The sequence below is a fragment of the Mercenaria mercenaria genome, chromosome 14, assembly GCF_021730395.1.
Source record: "Mercenaria mercenaria strain notata chromosome 14, MADL_Memer_1, whole genome shotgun sequence".
Taxonomy (NCBI): domain Eukaryota; kingdom Metazoa; phylum Mollusca; class Bivalvia; order Venerida; family Veneridae; genus Mercenaria; species Mercenaria mercenaria.
Window position 1 is genome coordinate 29,755,076 of NC_069374.1, and position 22,122 is coordinate 29,777,197.

Here is a 22,122-nt window from a genome sequence, read left to right on the forward strand (position 1 = left end):
CTACGTTAGCAAATCTAATTGAACAACATAAAACCGAACGAAACGAATTTACTGCGGATAATACTAACGATAATTCTTTCAAATATCAACAGGTTCAACTAAATATCAATGATCAACTATTTTTAGAAACGTTTTTAGTTATACTTAGAGGCGAAACTATAAAATATTGCTCGGAAAAAAAGAAGAGAGAACGTAAAAGAGAAATAGATCTAGAAAAAGATATCGAAAATTTAGAAAAATATGTCAATGAACATTTCATGACTGTAAATGAAAATGCAATTAAGGAACTGCAAGAGAAAATGTCTGAATTAGAAACTTTAAGACAAAAAATCATAGATGGTGTGATGGTAAGGTCAAGATGTAGATACGAAAATTTAGGAGAAAAGCCATCGAGCTACTTTTTCAATCTCGAAAACAGAAATTTTACAAACAAAACAATAAATAAACTTATTGATGAAAACAATGTTCACTATACTAATACTAAAGATATTTTAAACTTTCAAAAAGGTTACTATGAAAAGTTGTATAAAAATTATCTGAATGTTGAAGAAACGCCACTTGTAAATATCATTAGAAATAATCCAAGGGAGTTAAGTCCGTCAGAGTCTTTAAAACTAGAAGGTGAATTAGATATAAGTGAATTAAGCAAATCCCTTAACGATATGAAAAATAACAAAAGCCCTGGGTTAGATGGATATACTGTTGAATTTTTTAAGTTTTTCTGGAAAGACATCGCATATTTTGTTTTGAGATCATTAAACCATGGTTATAATATAAACAACTTATCAGTAACACAGAAACAAGGGGTCATAACCTGTCTTCCAAAACCAAACAAAGATAGATGTTTGATAAAAAACTGGCGACCAATTTCTCTTTTAAATGTGGTTTATAAGTTAGCATCAACAGTAATAGCAAATCGATTAAAACGCGTCTTGGATAAACTTATTCATCAAGATCAAAAAGGTTTCGTAGCCGGTAGATTTATTGGGGAAAACATCAGACTTATTTACGACATCATGTTTGAAACTAACTCTCAAAATATACCTGGCTTGCTGCTCTCCATAGATTTTCAGCAAGCATTTGACTCAATCTCATGGCATTTATACATAAAACTTTAGATTTCTTTAAGTTTGGGAACTCATTTAAGAAGTGGATACGTTTATTTCAAAATGGGAGTGAAACATGCATTTTACAAAATGGTCACCTGTCTGATTTTTTCTTCCTTGAAAGGGGTTGCAGACAAGGAGACCCAATTTCTCCTTACTTATTTATTTTATGTTCTGAGATATTAGGGCTAATGATCAGACGAAATAACAGTATTGTAGGTATTAATTTGCCGTATAAACAATATAAAATCAGTCAATATGCCGATGACACCCAGATGTTTTTAAACGGGTCCGAAGAATCGCTAAGACACTGTTTGATAACACTTAATGACTTTTATACAATGTCAGGTTTAAAATTAAACATTGATAAAACAAGAGCCTACTGGATAGGTTCATTAAGAAACTCTGCACTTAAGTTATGTACTGATCAACCATTAGACTGGAGTCAAGAACCCATTGAAATACTTGGTGTCCGTTTCTCTGCAAATGTTTATGATATTTGGAATCTGAATGCACCTGAAATTTTGCTGAAGTGTAGAAACATCCTTAGTGTATGGTCAAAAAGAAAACTTACCCTTTTTGGAAGAGTAAGTATTCTAAAATCCCTCGTCTTATCTAAGTTCGTCTACATATTTATATCACTCCCCGATCCCTCGGATGAATTTATTAAACAATTAGAAACTATTGCCTATAACTTTTTATGGAATAACGGACCAGATAAAATAAAAAGAGTAAACGCAGTCAAAAATATAGAATCCGGAGGACTGAGAATGGTAAACTTCAAAGCTTTTATTATAAGCCTTAAGATTAGCTGGATAAGAAGATTAGCTATTTTTAACTGTGATACATGGAACTCTCTTTTGACATTTTCATTTGATAAGACTATTTCTTTAGGATCGCAATATTCAAAAATACTCGCTATGGAAATACAAAATCCTTTTTGGCGAAATGTTCTTAATAGCTGGGGTAAATTTATTGAACGGTGTGACATCAGCAACTTAGAAGACATTCTGTACTCACCTTTATGGTATAACCACCATTTCAGAAATAAAACGGAATACATAGAGAATTGGTATCGTAATAATATCGTATATGTAATAGATTTACTTGATAATGAGGGAATGTTTTTGAATTTAGAAAGTCTGAAAAATAATTACACAATAAATGGAACCTTTTTAGATTTACATCGCATTATTTCAAATATACCCATAGGCTGGAAAAACAAAATAAGGCAAAACGCAAATGATATAATTCAATATAAAAACAATATGTATTTAAATCCTTATCTAAAAAAATTGATCGAAGAAAGGAAAGGGAGTCGTATTTTTTATGATACATTTGTTGATACGAAAAGTATAATGGTACCAAATAAATGGATACAAACAATGGGAATTACCGAGTCAGAGTTTAAGGAGTACTGTAAAAATCTTCAGACAATAAAAGAAGTAAAGCTAAAAGATTTTCAGTTTAAAATAAATCAACACATACTTGTTACAAACACGTTTTTATATGTCATTAAAAAAAGCGACAGTAATATATGTTCCTACTGTAAAAATCAGAGAGAAACGATTGAACATTTATTCAATCTATGCCCATATGTTCAAAATTATTTAACAGAAGTGAAAAATTGGATGAAAAATGAATATGAAATAGTCTTAAATATACAAGAAAAGCAATTTCTTTTCTCATATGCTAAAGATAACTATAAAGATTACATTTATAAGTCGAAGTTTAAAGAAAATTGTGTACAGTGTCTAAATATTCCATTGTTTATTCAATATTTAAAACAAAAATTCATAACACTGAAATATATAGCTAAACTTAACAAAGAGTATCAAAAATTTGATAAAAACTGGTCAAAACTGGTTCAAAAACTTAATATATGACCAAACCTTAATAAGTAGATTTACAGATTTGTATAAAAATACTTACATTTGCTACTTTTCAAATTACCCACACCTAATGTAAAATAAAGGGTTTATATTTGACGATATCAGGGAAAGGTACCCCCCCCCCCCATTTTTTTTTATCTCAACCCCCTCCCCCTTCCCCACCTTTTTTTTTGAGGGGTAGGGGGGGGTGTTGGTCAGCAGCTTTTCTTATTTCTTTTTCAGTAAAAAAAAATTTGAGGTCCATCTGAGGGCCACCTCCATACAAAAAAAATCTATTTTATCTGAGAATTATCTGAGAAAGTCCATTATGTATGGTTTTGTTTTAATATCAAGTAAATATCATGTGTATTATATATATCATATAATAATGCATTTATGCATTTACTGTGTATGCACTTGTATTTGCTGGAGTTTAGAAATATACATTGTTGAACTATATAATCTCATAGTATACATACATACTGTACGGTTCAAAATATATATTGTTGTATTGTATTTTTTCATAATTTCATATTGTATATTGTAACCATATATATTGTAAGGTTAATAGGTGGATGGCTCTCCGACCCCTATTATACCAGTTTACGGGGATAATAAACGGGGTTACCATTTGGGCCTCAAAAAAAAAAAAAAAAGAAAAAAGAAAAGTATTTATAGTATCAATATATTAAAAGAAAAAAGTAAGGTACATTTTTTTGCATGAGAAATATGACTAAGTTCGCCTTTTGAGCGAATAATAACAAGACATGGAATAAAGTTTTTAAAATACAAGAAAAATATTCTTTCATTTAAATGAAATGCAACCGAGTTGAAGTTATAGGATTCCATCCCAACGTTCTGTATAACATAGAATTAGCATATTCCCGATTTAATGCATGTTTTACTTTTTTAAGATGTCTGCAAACCTTCAAACACGCCTACTGGCGTTCAGTTTCGATGAGCAGTTAATAAACGTCTGTCAGTCGTTCAATATAGTCAGTAAGTATCGAGTTACATATAACTCGTCATATGATATTTAATAGGTATAAAACTTTAGCGTATATTTTTTTGTTTTAGTTGGCGACTTTCCTGCTTTGACGGTGGAGGAAGATCTTACGTGGCCCTCCGTGCGTTATATCATAGGCATCACCGGCCTAGGTAGAACCATCGACATTCCGTAAGCTTGGTTGGCTTCCTTTTAAGTTACATGAAAAATTCTGAGTGAGGCTCGAACCCAAATCGGTGAGAGGAAAGTGATTTGAAGTGAGCCACCTTAACAATCTGACCACGGAACCCCCTTTAACGTATAAATCGATATATACGTTAAAGACACTGATTCTGGTATGCCTGGTATGTGGCCTATGGAGATGATAAGGTCTGCGTATTGGTGATAAGGGTCAATACACAAGTCAGGACCATTGGTAGACTTGCTTCTGTTTATCATAATAAGCTACTGTATAGCTACTGTGCAGTAAATAAATTGCAGGTGATATTTCTCACCTTTATAGCAAATCAGTTCTCACCTTTATAACGAGTTTAGAAAGCTTGATTGAATTAGGGCTAAATAAACAAAGTGATAAGATACAACAGTGTTTTATCATATTTTTAATAAAGTAAGTTTTTTAACAATTACATCTCATTATTGCTGTTTTTTATTATCAAAAATATAAAAAAATGCATTCAGGCACATAGCTTTTAGAAGTAATAAATTATTGTGTATTTTGGACAATGATGTATCTTTATTGCTGGATTTTATCATACATAAAAGAAAGTTAACATTATTTAGACAACACAAGAGGAATTAAGCATTTTTAATATATAACATCCTTCTGTCTATATACCTTCTTTATCTATTAAAAATGCAGCTGAACGCTTCTTTAATTTCTAATAAAATCCAGCAATTATCTTCTTTCTTTTTTTTTCGTTTTTATTTTGTTACTTTTGATAAAAAGATCATAATCACTGAATAAACAAACTTGTAATTTCTCTTATTAAGTTTTGAATAATTATTTTATAGTGAGAAATGCTTTGCTATAAGAGTTATAATTTAATTGGCCAGGACATTACTCAACATGACTGAGCAATCAAAATTAGTATCTTATCAATTAAAATAATTTTGTGTACATGCTGAAAAAAGACTAAAAAAACAACAGCATTTCAATTAATAAAATGCAAAACACAGGAAATAACCAATTTACCTGTAGGCAATAAAATTTATGATTCTCTGACAATAATTAGGCTACATGTCAAGTCTACAGGGGTTTTATGGACCCTTATCAGACTGGACCAGACAGGATCTTGTATATTGGGGATTAAAAAGTCTGGAATTTGGGGGGTGGGGGGTCACTTATATAGGAGATTTTCTTTGCCTTTAAAGAGATGTCAAAGCGGCAAAAGAAAGACAGAAAATATAGCAGTTTTGAATGAGACTCGATGTCATTTATCAGCGTTTGAATGTTAAACATGACTACTTATTTACCAGGTCATTCATTATTAATGAAAGAAATCCAGGTACATACATGATACGGAATCAGATTTTCACCTTGTTCATTACGGACTTTGATTTGAGAAATACAAGCCGTAATTTTACAGAGCATTTATAGTCTGATGATAATACTATAATTGTGATCTTCACATTCTGTACTGGATTATTTCTATAACTGATAGCCATAACAATGCAAATGAAACACACCTTCCACCTTGCGTGTCGTTCAATTATTCATTGATGTTGAGGCTGACTATGTAATCATATTAAACACGTCAGATGTTCGAAGCTTACGATGCACGCATTGCTATATTTATACATTTGCAACATAAGTTATGTTGTGTATTAGAATAATGTTTCTCAGGCACAATATGTCTTTTGTCACGTGTTAGACTCATTGAGTGTGTTAGAGATTTACATGGCGGGGATTACTTTCCGTGTCTTTGGAACATGGTGGGGGTAAAAGTGAGGTTGGGTGTGCACAATAAACCGGTTTAAGCACCCTAGTGGTATTTTTGCCACTGTCCGTTCCAAGACGGTGCCCCACTGTGTTCCTTTATTTGTTTGTTTTGTCCTCGTGTGTTTGCTTTGCGTGTGTGTGTGTGTGTGTGTGTGTGTGTGTGTGTGTGTGTGTGTGCGCGTTGGTGGTGTGCACATCTGCGTGCTGTGAGTTTCATTTTGGAGAGGCTGCGTTTTTTGAACATGGCTTTCCCTTTTTGATATTTTTCCTTGTTTTTCAAATGTATTGAGTACGAAGGAGTATAACATTGTGATGTATTTTCTGAACATGTCTTGTTTTCTTTCATGTTTTGTGCGTTTCTCTCATAAACAGCTAAATTATTTTTGAAAAAAAAGAGTAAAAACATACGTATATACGTGTATGTATCACTGACAAAGGGCTAATAGAGGTTTATCAGTTTTTCAGTGTTTTGTCTTGTGTCACTTTTCTTTATTGTTGCGTGTTTTTTTAAAAATAGTTGTGCTGTGTGATTAAAGGTCTCTTTAGGACTAAGTCAAAGCTTATGGACCAAAATTGCAATTATTGCTTTTTTGCCCATTTACTAGCTTTCATTCTCGCATACCAGAAGTCTACCATGGTATCCTAGTAGAAACTTTGGATTTTGACAAACCTCTGATAGATGAGTTTTAAACGTTCTTTGAAGAGCCGAGCCGATAAAATTGCCTATTCACCGTTTCATTTAAAGATATCTAAACACTTTGCCTTTTTTTGAAAAACGCATCTGTGCACACAAATCTCCCTGGAGGATTTTTAGATAATTTTTTAAACACTTTTGCCACAGAATGACTGACACATAATATAAACTGATAATTATATGAAACTAAAATTAAATCTAATTCCGACATGAGTTAAAAATACTAGTATTATTAGAACTAAAAACAAAAACGCAATTCAAAGCAGAATAAAAAGTAACGTTTGCATGAAAATAAGAATGATTTTAAGGTTCCCTTTATACTTTATAGCACTATAAAAGCGGTCCAATGATGAGATGGATGTTATTCTTTAAGACTTCATAACTGCAGTAAGTCTATCACCCGGCTAATGTGTGACAGCAGTTGTCATTTAAGAATGCCGTTTGCGGAAATTTCAGTCAGGTTGATATATTATCTGACCTATGTTACATTACTGATAGTGTCTATACATGTTCAAAACATGTTCAAAACAGAAAGTCAATGTACACATTTTATCAACATAATTATTCAGCCGACACAAAAAATCTCGTCGTTGAGTCTTTTAACAGGTCATGTTCCACCATTTGTTAACCGGGTTTATTGTGAAAGAATAAGAAAACTATCGCCCAGTATCTATTCTTTAAAATTATTTCTAAGGTAATGTATTTAAAAAAGTTTTGTATAATCAGGTTAAAGAGTATCTTAGTACCAGCGATTTATTATATAAGTTTCAGTCTGGTTTCAGGCGTGGTTATTCAACAGACATATGCCTGTTTCATCTGCCGGATTATATCAGATTTCAAATGTTTTTTGTTGGGGTTAACGTTTCACCGACACAGTTAATGGTCATATGACGACTTTCTAGCTTTTGATGGTAGAAGAAGACCCAAGGTGTGCCATCGTGCATACTTTCATCAAGAGTGGGCCCCGCCTTTCTGTATCTAGGTGGATAGCTTCATAACATGATAAATTTAACGCCCCGAGCGAGGTTCGATCCCACATCGGTGAGGGGCAAGTGATTCTAGGTCCATTATCCATTATTCTAGTATTATTTCCGGTGTTCTTCAAGGGTTAATTTTAGATCCTGTTCTCTTTTTAGACTATGTTAATGACAAGGCAGCTTTTGTAAAGAATAAGCTATTGTTTTATACTGCTGATTCTGCAAATAACAAAGAATATGCTACTAAGATTTGTTTTAGATTAAGATCCGAGGTCTCATAAGAGTTCATATCATTAAATTTGTTACCTGTATCGAAACGAGTTGATCAAGTAACCCTGACTCATTTTTTTCAGACAGAAGCAATTACAGCACTTGATTGTATGTGTGAACACTTTTTCTCCTCCAAAACTATCCACAGTCACAATACAAGGTTCTGGGAGAGGTTCTTTTACAGTTCCAAAGGTCAAAGGTTTTGGGATCTAATCATTTGCTGACATGGGTTGGCTTTGGTTACCATCTCATCAGTAATGCACCGAAACTTTACATTTTATTTTTAAGGTTGCCGTCAAAATCATTTACTAAGTCAACTATAATTTTATGTTTTTATTGTCATACAGTATTATGTGAACACGTCAGCTGTCTTCCATTGTTTTAAGATTTCTGTGTTATTTTTTATTATTTAGTCATCATGCTGATACACCAATATGACCATATGAGTTCGCATTCCAAGGGAGAGCTACACTTAATTTTGATCTCTTACAAATAATCTATCGATTACCTAAATTAAAATGGACACATGAATTGTATTTATGTAACCTTTCTGTTCCAGTATTTATTCTGTTCTATGGTATGAACGTTGAAGGTTAGGTTTTACGACATAAATATATAATTGAAGAAGAAAAAGCCGCTTGCACTTTAACAGCATTTTATTTCCAGTGTATAACAATTATGAAATACTTAACATATGCAAGGTAGCACCAATACAAATAAATCTGTTTTCTTTACTTTTTGAACTGGTTAGCTACTGTAATTAGAGAACAAATAAAAACATACATTATGATTTATACAAAGATTTTTTGGTATCAACCAAAATTGAACAAGCTGATCATACAATACCGCAAAGAAGATGTAGAACAACTCTCGGATGCCATACACAACGGATACAAATATAAAATGACAACAAACGCTCGGTGCTGTAAGCAAAAGACATCATCAAAAAAGCAAAAACCAATGTAAACATTTTGAATGATTATCACACCTGTTACCAAATTACAGTTAAATGAAAATGCACTGTAACAGTTTTGAAGGGAAAGCTTGAGACAGCATACGAGTAAATGATGAAACGTCACCTGAGATCATTTATATGAAGGAACCTTTGTAGATAATCATCCTAAATTTACAGCATCATGTTATTGAAGAAATATACTCATGACTGAATACATAATTAATGTCTATGTAGAGCAGTTGTGAAGAATATATTTTCGAATTGCTTCTTTGCTTGATGTTTTAGAACTCCTTTACCGCGTAGCACTTAAAATGTTATCATTTTTACATTAGGAAACTTTTTTAATTAAATAAATGTAAATTACAAGACGTGTTTATGTAACAACGTTTTGGTTTGAAAACACCAGCTTTGTGTCAGTAAATGATCACACTTTATATGCATCACCTGTTGTGATTTTATTTTAGATTTAAGTTAGAGCAGATGCGAAAAACAATAGCTTGTTTATACAAATGAAAAAAAAATCATAGCAAGGAAAAATTCACTCATTTGGTAATATAAACCTATCTAGCGATATCCAGATATGATCAGCCCTAGCGGAATTTTTAGAATGTATATTAGAGGGCATTTGTTACCAAACATGCATCTAGATCCGAAAATCGGGTTTTCGACAGTATTTCAGTTATGTAACGGCGGGCAGTTAACCTAACAAATGTTACTGGATTCTGTACCAGTACATACCTGTTCTCCGCAAGTAACTGCCAACTTCCCCACGTGAGAGCTGGAAGAAGAATGATTCCAGACACGATGTCTTTAATCAAATCTTCTCAGAGAACATACGCCTCGCCCGGAGATCGAACGCACGACCCCGTGATCCGTAGATGTACATTCTCCCTACTGAGCTAAGCAGGCGGTCTTTGAACTAATTAGCACGCATATGGTATAAAAACCGTTCGAGAGATGCATGTGGGGTCGTACATATAACATGCTGCAAAAAAGAACTATACCTTTTCTAGCTTCATATGATTTATGGCTCCAAACTGTAGTCCACGATTTAACAAGTCCAGTTGCATTTTTTCTGAGTGGTTAAATATATGACAGTTGCTTGCGGAAACAAACCCTGGCGCCCGTTGTATGCATTGAGAAGATCATATAGTAAATCATTTGAGACTGTAAATATAACTAAATGTATAAATGCATTTTAAAGTATAGTTACTGAAACGGTTATTCTTTGCCATCAACACATTTATGTACATTTTGGTACTTGTCTCGATATGTTTTGCCTGTGACTCTTATATATTGCAAGATGTCAATATATTGCTGTGTTATTTCGCTTATGATAATTTCTTGTCGTTCATGGTTTTATTTTTTGCATTTATATAACATCTAGCTAATAATTTCGTTCGTACAAAAGTTGTCATTTAGTGCTTTGTAGCGGCTGTAAAATGTCTTTCTGTCATTTAACTCATGGTTGTTATATTTTCAGATCCATTAGAATTATGGAGTCTATTCAATTTTCCTTTAAAAGATTTCCGCTTAATCCAGCGCCAAGGCCGCGAGAGGTGTTGCACATTTCATTTCCTCTCACGAGTCAGTCTTAGTCGGCTTTTATTTTGCTTTGTTGTACATATGCTTACAAAGGATCTTCTAATAGGTTTTATTATATTTCTTATACCATTGTCTGTGTATTGTTTTGTCGGGTTTTATATTACATCGACACACTTTAGGTCATTTAGTGACTTACAGTATATGTCGTGGAAGAAGTAACGAAATATCCTTTCTGGTTTTATTCCTGAACTAAAATTCATGATTTAGTAGAAGCCTTGAATACAATCATCTTTTTTCAATGTGCATGAAAGGCTATTAATCTAGAAGTTGAATAGTTTAAGGTTACAAACCGTGCTCTTGTAGTATCTTCGTACAGAGGCTCGCTCAAAAGCATGAATTATGTCAGCACAGTTATATTTTTTCTTTACATTTTATTTCAACTGAGTACTTTTTGTTGCAGATAAAGGAAGTTTTCAATAAACACATTTCTAAGTTTATGTTAATGTGTAGAATGAGACACAACCTTATTCTAGAACAGAATGTTCAACGTTGTACAAGAGATATTGCCTGAAATGCTGTAAATTTATGAATTTAATCTTTTTACTTTAATGAAATCCAAAAGGAAAAAACATAGGAGTGAAAGGGAGGTAAGGTTTACGTTTATTCTTTAATTTAGGCGTTACCCGAAATGTCAGCTTCATAGATGTAGAATCAAAATTAATAGGATCAATTTTCAATGTTTCTGGACTTAATGTTTGCATTTCTTTTGCTGTTCCCTGACTGCCATAATCATGTTTTTCATAAGGTTTATGCTGAGCAATTTCTGCTTCGATCTCATATTCAGTTTTATACTTCACTGTAGATTTAGGATGAATATCTACAGGCTTCTGTCAAAAGTCAAAGGGAAACTTCATCTTCTTATTTCCCATCATATCGAAGAAAGGGTTAGTAGTAGTGGTTGTCGTAGGGGTAGGTGTCTTAGCCACCCGCCTTTTAGCTTCTAATTCAAACTCCTTTGGTAACTTTTCAATTCTTTCCGCCCTCTTAAGAGCACGAATTTCTAGTTCTAATTTTACAATTTCCAGATCCTGTTTCCGCATCTCCTTTTCGAAAAAACGTTGTTTAAAACTTCCAGTTTCCCTCTTCATGGTATGTTCTTCCGCTCTGAAAAAAGAATATATTTGCTACCAGTAAACATGATCAGTTGTAGAAAAAAAACAGAACTGATTTTGAAGAAATCAGAAGTGCAGCAAATAAAGATTGATATAAATACGGGTGATGAACTGAATAAAACAATACCATGTTTAATATATATGTATTCCTCTTTTGCTTAAAGCAAGCAATTAAAATATACAATGGTTCTAGACAGGCCAATGGCACACCATATCTTTAATAGTTGTTGTCTCCCTGGACCCTGTTGTTTGAAACTTTAACAGGGGATTAAGCTAACAGTTGTTTAACTTTTAAGGGTTAGTTTTCGACATTTTAGAAGACTTAGAAAACAAATGTATGAGTTAAGAGTTATGAAATTTGAAAATTCTTTAGAATAAAATCAAAACACCATACTAGTCTTTCCCATCGATACTAGTGTTTTGAATTAAAATTTAACCAGCGGTTAGTTTAACAGCCGGTTAAAGTTTCGAACAACTGGCCCCAGATGATAAATACACTTAACTGGCAAACTTAGCAGAACACCGTCTTATCTACACCTCTTTTATACTTATAAGATCAAATTATCTTAGTTTACATAAACCCAAGCACTATTCTACAACAAAGAACCTTAACTAACTTTTCACACTCACGTAACAAATACCATTCTTAGCATTAAATTTTGTCAAGGTGTCTTAGCTAACTAAAACGGTAGACATTTATTCCTTTAAGAGACATTTGTGCCTCAGTATTATAGTAAGTTGTGACTGTTTTGGATACTACGGTAGTTTTAACGCTTTGAGTGAGTGAGTTGGGTTTTACGGCGAATCGACACAAAATGGTCATATATCGCCGAGAAGAAGTCATATTGCAAACGCCAAATGTAAAGCCTAAACATTGATGTAAAAATGTATTTAACGCTTTGAAATGAAATATTTTATTTAATTTGCATGTAAATCTATATGAAAAAAAAATGATTTGGATCTACTGCTTTCTTACATGGATTGAACATGTACTATTTTAGTTTATAAATATAAAATGATCAACTAAAACATTTTTGAAGAATGAAAGTTTAAAATGTCTTACCTCCAAAGATTATAGTTTTGAACATATTGTTTTGTAACGAACGGTACCATAGACAGATTTGATCTTATTTGATAAACAAGTATAAATTTACATACATAATAAAACAGTGTGTGACATGAACTATTAATTAATTTGGGTTTGAACTCGACATTAATTATAAGAACGTCAATTCCATGTTAGAATCTAAGACACTAGAATGGCATGAAATGACATATCCTCCATTTGTGTCATTAACTTCTTAACTTTAAAACAACCCATACATTTAAGTTTTTGACAGTCACTGGGTTAATTAATAATGCATAAAAATGAAAACCTGTCATGAAGCGTCATATTTGAACATAAAAATTTAACTTTTCATTTAATTTAAACAACACGTCACATATACAATGCCATACTTTTCCTTAGTTAAATGTCATTAACTCATTCTTCATACGTTCACATTGAATAGCATGCTTTTCATCTAAACAATGTACATTTTGTGTGTCAGATCAGCACGATCTGTGCACACTTGATGTTAATTAAGGTTTCTAATAATAAATTATCTATGGCGCTATATCAAGAATAAGTTATTTGACAAATGACATTGCGCTTATTTACATAATGTCCATCCGGTTGCACAAGACTTGCAATGTATATTGTTTTTAATACAAAACGTCCGTACAAATAAATAAACGTCTAACACACGCGGTGTAATTTTCGATTTTACAATTTGATATTTCAATCACATAAAATAAAATATATATATATACTATGCCCTTGAATCTTTAGCCGGGGAAAATAATGACCATTTTCAGACATCTTTTAAAGAAATATATTGCTATTTAGTAATTTATATGTTTGAGCTTTAACCTTCAGCCTGCTTGTGGCACGTGATTCTGCCACTGATCAAGGTCTGCACTGGCCGTATTCAGTCGGTAAAATTTCGGTGAACACCCCTTCGAAAAATAAATGGTATTGCCCATTACTGAATGACGAACCAGTCCTTTTCAGAAATTTAGTTCAACGTGACTTGTATTGATAGATTTTTTCCCTGTTATTTCATAATTATGTACATCGTTATGATTTTTCACTACTCTATCTTTACTGCGATATGCTAGAATGATATTTATACAAAATATTGTACAAAATTCGTCGAACAGGTTACAGTGTGTTTATCAAATGATAAATTCTTGTATTATGTACCGCCATGAGGATAAGACGCGGACCTATAGCAAAAAGCAGTGCACGTCTGCATAGTCCATCATTCGTTAAAATCATTGTAGTGTAAGCTGCAAAGTCAAAATATCATGTTATATCGATTTCTTGTTCTATCAATATCCGATCACGAAAATAAGCATTTCCATATTGAAATTATGTTCACCAAATGAATTAAACTTTAAAATTACAAAAAAAAAAAACGAACAAGTTTGTTAAGAACTTAATGCTATCCAGCTGGCTTACGAAAGGTTGGTGGTTCTACCAAGGTGCCCGCCCGTGATGAAATAATGCACGGAGGGGCACCTGGGGTCTTCCTCCACCATAATAGCTGGAAAGTCGCCATATGACCTATAATTGTGTCGGTGCGATGCTAAACCCAACAAAATAAATAAATAGAAATAAGTACTTAATACAGTTTCATACTTTGTTCAGACATATATTTTTAAGTACGTGCTATATCAAACCTAATGCATAGTTTTTTTAATACAAATAACTTGATTTCCTCCTCTGTAAACTATATACAATAACAGTTCATCTCTTTGGTCTAGTCTTTAAGCAAATTAAGACATGAATAGTTCATGAAAAACAAACAACAGGTGATACAGGAAACTAATGTCACGCGACGACTGTCAGTTTTATACACGTTTATGTTGTGTGACAAATTACTGTTAAATAAATAAATATTTCGCGTTATTAATAAAACAGTTACTTTATAAGTATAGAGTGCACTCCCTTTAACTTTGTGATAGAGTACATTATGTTTAACTTATTAAATGTGCAAAGAAAACAGAACGATGACTAATAGTAACTATATATAGCGAATAAATTTGAAAAATGTTTATCAAAAAGCTGAATTTTCTGATTCTCTCAGTACTAATTAACTAGCTTTGACAACAGTTCTAATTTCACCTAATATAAAGTTAATGGAAATACTTGAGTGCTAAACTTATGTTCGTCCGTTGAAAATTCATTTCTGTCGGTTACCTTACCTGGTTGTAGTGGTAGGCATTGTTGTAATTGGTTTTGGCGTTGTAGTAGTAGTTGTTGTTGTTGGTTTTGCTGTTGTCGTGGTTGACAAAGGGGTTGGTGTAACAGGTGCGGGTGCATGGTTGTTATTGTTGGTACCGGTATTGCCCATAAGAACATATCGTTCAGGAACCATTGGCAGATTGTTGATTGGCATCAAAACGTGTTGTCCTTGTAACACATTTGTGTTGTGTTGACCAACTTGTACCGGATTTGCCACTAGTTTATTGTGTTGTTGTTGTTGTAATCGTTGAATGCGAATCGGTTGTTGAACTTGTATCTGCGCATGCGTCTGAATAGACTTATAAGCTGGGTTTTCATTTTGCATGAAATTCAGAGGTTGATGCATATCCATCGGCTGCATTTGCATCTGGGGTGGTACTTTGTTTCTATTTTTAAACTGATTTTGTATTTGCAATAGGTCCTGCTGCGGCAGAAAGCTTTGTTCGATATGGTTTATGTCTTGTAAAATGTTATTCTGAGACTGCAGTGGAAGTTGCTGGATAGAATTTTGTTGTTGTGGAATTAGTATCTGTTGACTGTTTTGTTGCTGCTGGTTTCCATGTTGTAGCGAGATCATGTTAGATTGTTGAGACAGATGCAGGTTCTGTTGATTGTGAAGTTGTTGGCGCTGTTGCGGTTGGCTGTGCCGCTGCTGCAACATCATATTGGATTGCTGTGGTAGCAGTTGCATACTTTGTTGTTGCTGGGCTTGTTGTGGCAGGTTATGCTGTTGTGAAAATTGTATATTTTGCTGGCTGTGTTTCGGTTGAATATGATGTCTAATTTGCATTTGTTGCTGCTGAATACTTTGTTGTTGCTGTGCTAATTGATGTTGTTGAGGTTGAACTTGATGTGCCAGTTCTTGATGAGTTTGTAGTAGCTGCATATTTTGTTGTTTTGGTTGCATTTGTTGCTTAAGTCTCTCCGGGCTATTACCACTCGTTCTTTCCTGAATAGCATGACGAATATCTGGTTGTTGTCCTTTTTGTTTATGAACGAGGTCGTTTGTCTGCTGTATCTGTTGTTGGTGCTTCTGTTTATTTGGTTTCTGTTTAATTTTAGTTTGCGAAGTTATCTTAGAATGAGCTCCTTGTTGCTGTTGAACCTCTTGTTTCTTTTTCAGCTCAATCTGTCTTTGTAAATGTTTGATCAGCAGCTCCCGATTTCCATGGTAATGCTGTTCCTCAATAAGTTGTAATTTATCAACAGTTGCTTTCTTTACAGTTGGTGGAAGAGTTTTTTCGTTAGCAGAGAGTGGTTTATTTGCCACAATAGCCTTTGGTGTACTGTTTGGAATTGATGATTTTTTTGCTAATCCAGTTTTATCCACGACCACCGTCTTTTTCAAAGTTGAAGCTTGCTTACGTTTTCCTATAGTTTTACCTTTGTCTTTAGTGAGGAATCCATCTGCAACGAGATGATATTATAATGATGAATAAGAAAAAGTGTGTGTTTCAGATACTGCCACGAATTTTCATTAAGCTTTGTTTTGCTTTAGAAAATAACAGAATGCCATTTAGTGTGATACGAGTACATTTTCAGTTTCACTATAATATTTTTCTGTCTTCTTAACCTTTACACTGCTAAATTTCTAAAACTGACTGGTCTATAATTTTATTATTCGAAGGAGTGTTCACTGAAAATTTACTGACCGAATAGCGAACAGTGCACTGGTCGCAAAAGCAAAATCACTTGCCGCCAGCAGGCTAAAGGTTAAGAAAAATGTGTATACAGTGTATTTGATTTTATTCTATTTGCATTTACCGATATTTCGGGGACGGATGGAGCATAAAGGCCACTCTTTATCTGTTTTTAAAATTTCAATACATAAACTGAATATATGCATGGTTCAGTCACCAGTTTGACGTTGTTAGACAAAACAAAACAAACAAACTAAAGGCTCACACCTTCGAATTATATATATTTGTAGAAATTTATGAAAATGGTAACAGTTTAATATGAATTGTGCGTTCGCTATGTAATTCAGGTGCTAACATGCATTAGGCAGTATTTATCTTAGAAATAATATGTAGCAGAACAAAGTTTTCAAATAATTAAACACCACGAAGAGCTTATACGGCGGCAGAATTATTTAACATGACGTTTAACCAAGTGAGAAGGTTTAAACATATTATGGCATGACTATATATTACATTATTTTTATACGGCTGTACGGCTTTTATGTAAATATTGACTGAAATAAAGAAACACCATTTCCTGGCACTTGTATTGCGGCAAAGAGTACGTCGATATGACGTCAAATATTTAATTTTAATATCATTAAAACACGACGTCGAACAGGTTACAGTGTGTTTATCAAGTGTTACACTGTCATATTATATCATTTTGAATCATGAAATGTCTTTTATATTGCAGTATCCAAAATATGTCATATGTAGCTCTCTTTCTCGTCTCAGCTATGGCGTCGAATAATATGTCGACATGACGTCAATATTGCCATGTTTAAATTAAGGTAGCCGCGATGTTTTTCCACATAAGAATTATATTGAGTCCTTTCACATTTATTAAAATGAGATGCTCCATATTTGTCTTTACGAATGCCGATATAATGAGGTTTATCACTTGACGTACTCAGCGAAATTCTACAATTCCTTTCTATAAACAAGATCTATAAACAGACGACTAAATTCATTATATTAATATTGCGTCTACTTAATGACATAACACAAACTAAAAACAAATGTTGATATTCAATTCAATGAGAGTTGACATTTGCAGCAATATACAGTGAAAATTTAGTAAACATATATAAATGGCTACAATAAATGTCCTGCTTTTTCATTACATTTGCTAAAAAAATAATTATTCATAGATTGTTAAGATTCAAAATGTAAGTAATGATTTCTTACTGTCATTTAAATCAAACCGTCGTCAACGATTGCTAGTACTGAAAGTTTTGATTTGATGATATTTATTTTGCCAATGTTCTATTGTTATTTCGCCACGAGTCTACTTACTAAAATTGCCTGCTACTGTACAACATATTCTTCTTCTTTTATACATTTTAGACGTTAGAATGTACTTTTTAAGGGAATTTACATACAACTAAAGCAAAGCGCGGGAAATTTACTACCGTTAAAAAAACCAACTTCATGACTTTTCAAGAGCAAATAACACTATCGAATTCGGGTTTAGTTGTGTTTTAGTGAAAAAGGGATTTCTTTTCTAATATCATTCGAAATAAAGTTCACTTTTTTGTTACTGCTATAATGAATAATTAAAAAACAGGCGTTTTCATAATGTGTTCAATTAAGACTTTATAACCTTAAGAAAGACCTCTAATCGTCATTATTGAAACATCTCTTTGTAAGACTTTCGTGCAGTGTTTAGATATTAAAATGTTAGGAAACAGGTGTTTTCATTATAATCCTGAGCTAGTCTAAAGTCTGTCGTATAGTGCTTAAATATTTAAATGTTGGAAACGGGTGTTGTAACCAATTTGAAGTCTTTCGTGTGGTGTTTAAATACTATCATTTAATGAAACACGTGCTTTCATAACAGTCCTATAACAGATTCGGTGCATGTCATGTTAGCTGACAATATCATTGGATAAACTTGTTTTATGTCCCTTAGATTTTGAATCTCATTTTCATTCGCGTTTTACTAGAAGACTAAACGTCCATTTTCTATATGACCGTTTTGATACTTCGAATAATGTCTATATTAACCCAGTAAAAGACTTATGCACAGCTCATAAATGATACATGTACATGTATACACAAGTGACCGAATTAGTGCCAATATATTGCACTCATATTATATAATATTATGTATTCGTGTCTTTTTATGACGTTGTTAGAAACTTACTAAACGAACTTGTAAGATTTTTTCACTAATCTCTCCAACATACTTCACAACAGCAACCATGTAAAAAACCCAACAAAAATAGAACGAACCAACGCACACACATACGCATATACGCACTCATACACACAAGGAAACGGGGTTCGCTTTCACTTAAGCTGTAGTAAGACATAGTTTTGACATCATAAGATAATTTATAGTCTTGAATCTTGACTGATGTGCTTCAACTGTTTTTGTAAGATAAACGATGTGTTTTCAAGTGTAATTTCTAATTTGAGCATACTGCATGTTACTATACGATGACTCAAAAGTTTTCACTGTTTCATTTCGACGTGATTCTATTTTATTTAAGACAAACCCTGTAAGGATACAAAAGCCCAATCGATTATTAAGTCTGATAGGGTTAAAACATAAAGGTTAAGGTAAACATTATTCAACGTCGCATATAATTAGCAGACAAACAAATTATAAAGCTCTTTTGCGACCACCATTTCATACAGTAACAGATACGAACTTGGGCTTAATTTATCTCATACGCTGAGTGTCAAGCAAGGGAGCTAGCAGTGGCTTTTTTTCAAAGCCTTTGGTTTAATGTACCCTGGACTCGACCCAATGACCTCCCGGACTCAAAGCGGACACTCTACCATTGAACTACTGGCAACTCAAAGGTTAAGATTCAACCTATAGTCAAGAGATATGAACAGGAATGACACTTTAACCAATGATCTAAATTTAAAATGCCGTAAGTTACCTAAAATAGTGATATGGATAAGTTAGTCTGGATTTAAGGTCAATGCATAGCATTTATCAAAAGTTCCTTTCGAAGCAAGCAGATTCGGTTTGATTATGTCTGTTCATATTAGCTTATGAAATATGCAACACCATGCAGGACTGGCTTCTGTGTAGCTCTATTTTAAAAGTATTGATCTGTAAATTCAGTGCATTTACGTTTTACAAACCATAATGAGTCGTTTTTGGGAAAGTGTTTATAACGTGTAATGTAAAACATTATGTTATAGCTTGAAACTGAAATTAATGTTCATAATGCTAAAATAAAAATTGCCCCAGTCTAAAACCACTGCTACATGATTAACGGAACAATTAAAAATATTGTTCTTGCTGAAGTATGCGATGTCGTATCATCTGACATATTTAATCCTTAGCTTGCTTAATTTCTATAATGAACTTGACCATCCTTCAAGATGGACAGTACCATTAACTGTTAAAAGGGGTGCATACCAAAAAGATACCGACTGAATGGCGAACTGCGCAGGTCATGATCAGACTGCACAGATGTGCAGGCTGATGCACAGATGTGCAGGCTGATCATGATCTGCACTGGTCGCAAGTGCAGAATCAAGCGTGTCCAGCATGATAAGGGTTAAATGAATTGTACACTTTTGACCAGGAAACATATAACAACTACTCAGATCGATTACATTTGAAGTGACAAGTGTAAGAGAGGAAACTGAATATGTATAACTTTTTATTGGGCATATATCTTTACACGGACATTTATCAACTACATATTCTAAATGCGTTCCCACGCAATAAACACCATTTGCTTTATTTTAAGAATTAAAATTAGAACATATATACAAATGCAATAGTAATGTTGTAATGAATATGTCACCAATCGCAATATCTTCACATGTAGTGTATTAAAACAAGAAACACGCCATTAAAACAACATTAAACTATCACAAATAAAGCTAATCAAAACAAATGTATTTCGCATAAGCTGTTGCTTACTGCAGAAACGTCTAGAAATTACGTGACACTGGCCTGGATCAAATAATATGGTTCTCCATGTCTTCATATACACTAGTACACATTATGTAAACGACTCTATCTCGTGCACGATTAAGAGAAAACACCAAGCACGAGAAACAAATGAAAACAACTATTTAAAGGAACAGGTAAACAAAAAGTTATTTAGATAAAGTATTGTATTATTTAATGTAAAAAGGATACGAACTTATGTCTAATTATCCAATAGAAAAAAAAATATGTTACGAGTGATAAAACATCTACCACGATTTCTGTTACAATCCATAAGATATATTACACAATTTCTGATAAAAATACGAGATAGATTATACGACTTGTACTACGACTCATATCATATGTCACACGACTACCTTATTCACGCACATGATTGTACTGAAACATTTTGTTTCAAAGAATAATCCGACAATGGAATAACCAAACAATCATTATACAGTACAGCCCCAAGTTTTTGCCTATTTGATGAGCGACTGGCTACTCTACCTATTGTTTAAAATTTCTATTTTGTTTTCAACCTTAACACTAATGTTTTCTCTTAACCTTTCTCATTCTTTAAATAACTAACCTCTGCTCATTTTAAATAACTGTCATACGAATGCGTTAATGATTGCGGAGTAATACATGTATACAAAAGTAGAGAAAGTAAAAGACTTATCAGACAAACAATAGCATATACTTATAATACACGACTAAACTTTTATGAATTTCATACTAACCACCTGTAAGAATTCTTAACGATATCTTTCTTTGTTTACGTGTTTAGAACAGGCAAAATATGTTACATATTTTCGATTAATATCTAAATGGTAATCTTAAATTATTTTTCTAAACAATTAAGCAGACATATATCAAATATTCAATGGCATCTCAGATAATGGGTTCAATAAAGATTTCCGATGAGGAAATAAAACATATAAATGTACACATACAATTGTATATAATATACAATAAAGCTATTTTATTTCTCACGAATTGAAAAAGATCAAAACAATGAAATAGGAAAGAACTATACTCACATGCATCTGTTGTTGTAAAAATTACCAAAAGTATAATTAAGAACAGCACCTTCATTATCGCAACAACGAGTTAAGATAATTAAAAAAATTAGTATTAAATCAAACAGAAAATAAGTCCAGTTGAATGCCAGTGCCTTACTTGGAAATGACTCATGCAATTTCTATCGAAATACGAAAAAAATATCATGAAATCCAAATTTCCAGAAGGTACCTAGTACGAACACATGCTGTGTTCACTAACAACAGTAAATTTCTTGTTAGAATACAAATCACTGAGCGTTTTATTCATAAAAGCGACATAATTACACGCGACAAGTTCTTTTCCACGCATTATATGCGATATTTTTGACAACTTGATTATAATATTTCACATTAATTTAAACTCTTAAATTTTGACGTCGCTGTCAGTTTTTTGAAATATGACATTAAAATATAATTCTGTCCACACTTAATTTGGAACGAAAATAAATAACATAATATGGTGCCCCTGACAAATGTATATAGTTGAGGTTATTGTAGGAGTGTTTTTCATTTCTTTGTGCTTTTTTATGTTTACAATAAACCTTGAACACTAAACGCTTAATCCTTACATTTAAAACGGAACATATAATAGGGTTATTATAATAGTAACTCGATTTGGGATGCTGTATTTGACTCGCATCGATTTTG

At 32.8% G+C, this 22,122-nt stretch overlaps 1 protein-coding gene across 1 annotated transcript; it reads right to left on the reverse strand.

The window, feature by feature from the left end:
- Positions 1–11,011: 11,011 nt before the first annotated feature.
- Positions 11,012–21,796, reverse strand: LOC123527141 (putative mediator of RNA polymerase II transcription subunit 26). The gene is made up of 3 exons (XM_045306428.2): positions 21,454–21,796; positions 14,785–16,231; positions 11,012–11,527 (listed from the first exon to the last, which is right to left on the reverse strand). The coding sequence occupies exons 1-3, from the start codon at positions 21,506–21,508 to the stop codon at positions 11,254–11,256; spliced, it is 1,776 nt and encodes a 591-aa protein (XP_045162363.2). The 5' UTR covers positions 21,509–21,796; the 3' UTR covers positions 11,012–11,253.
- Positions 21,797–22,122: the final 326 nt, after the last annotated feature.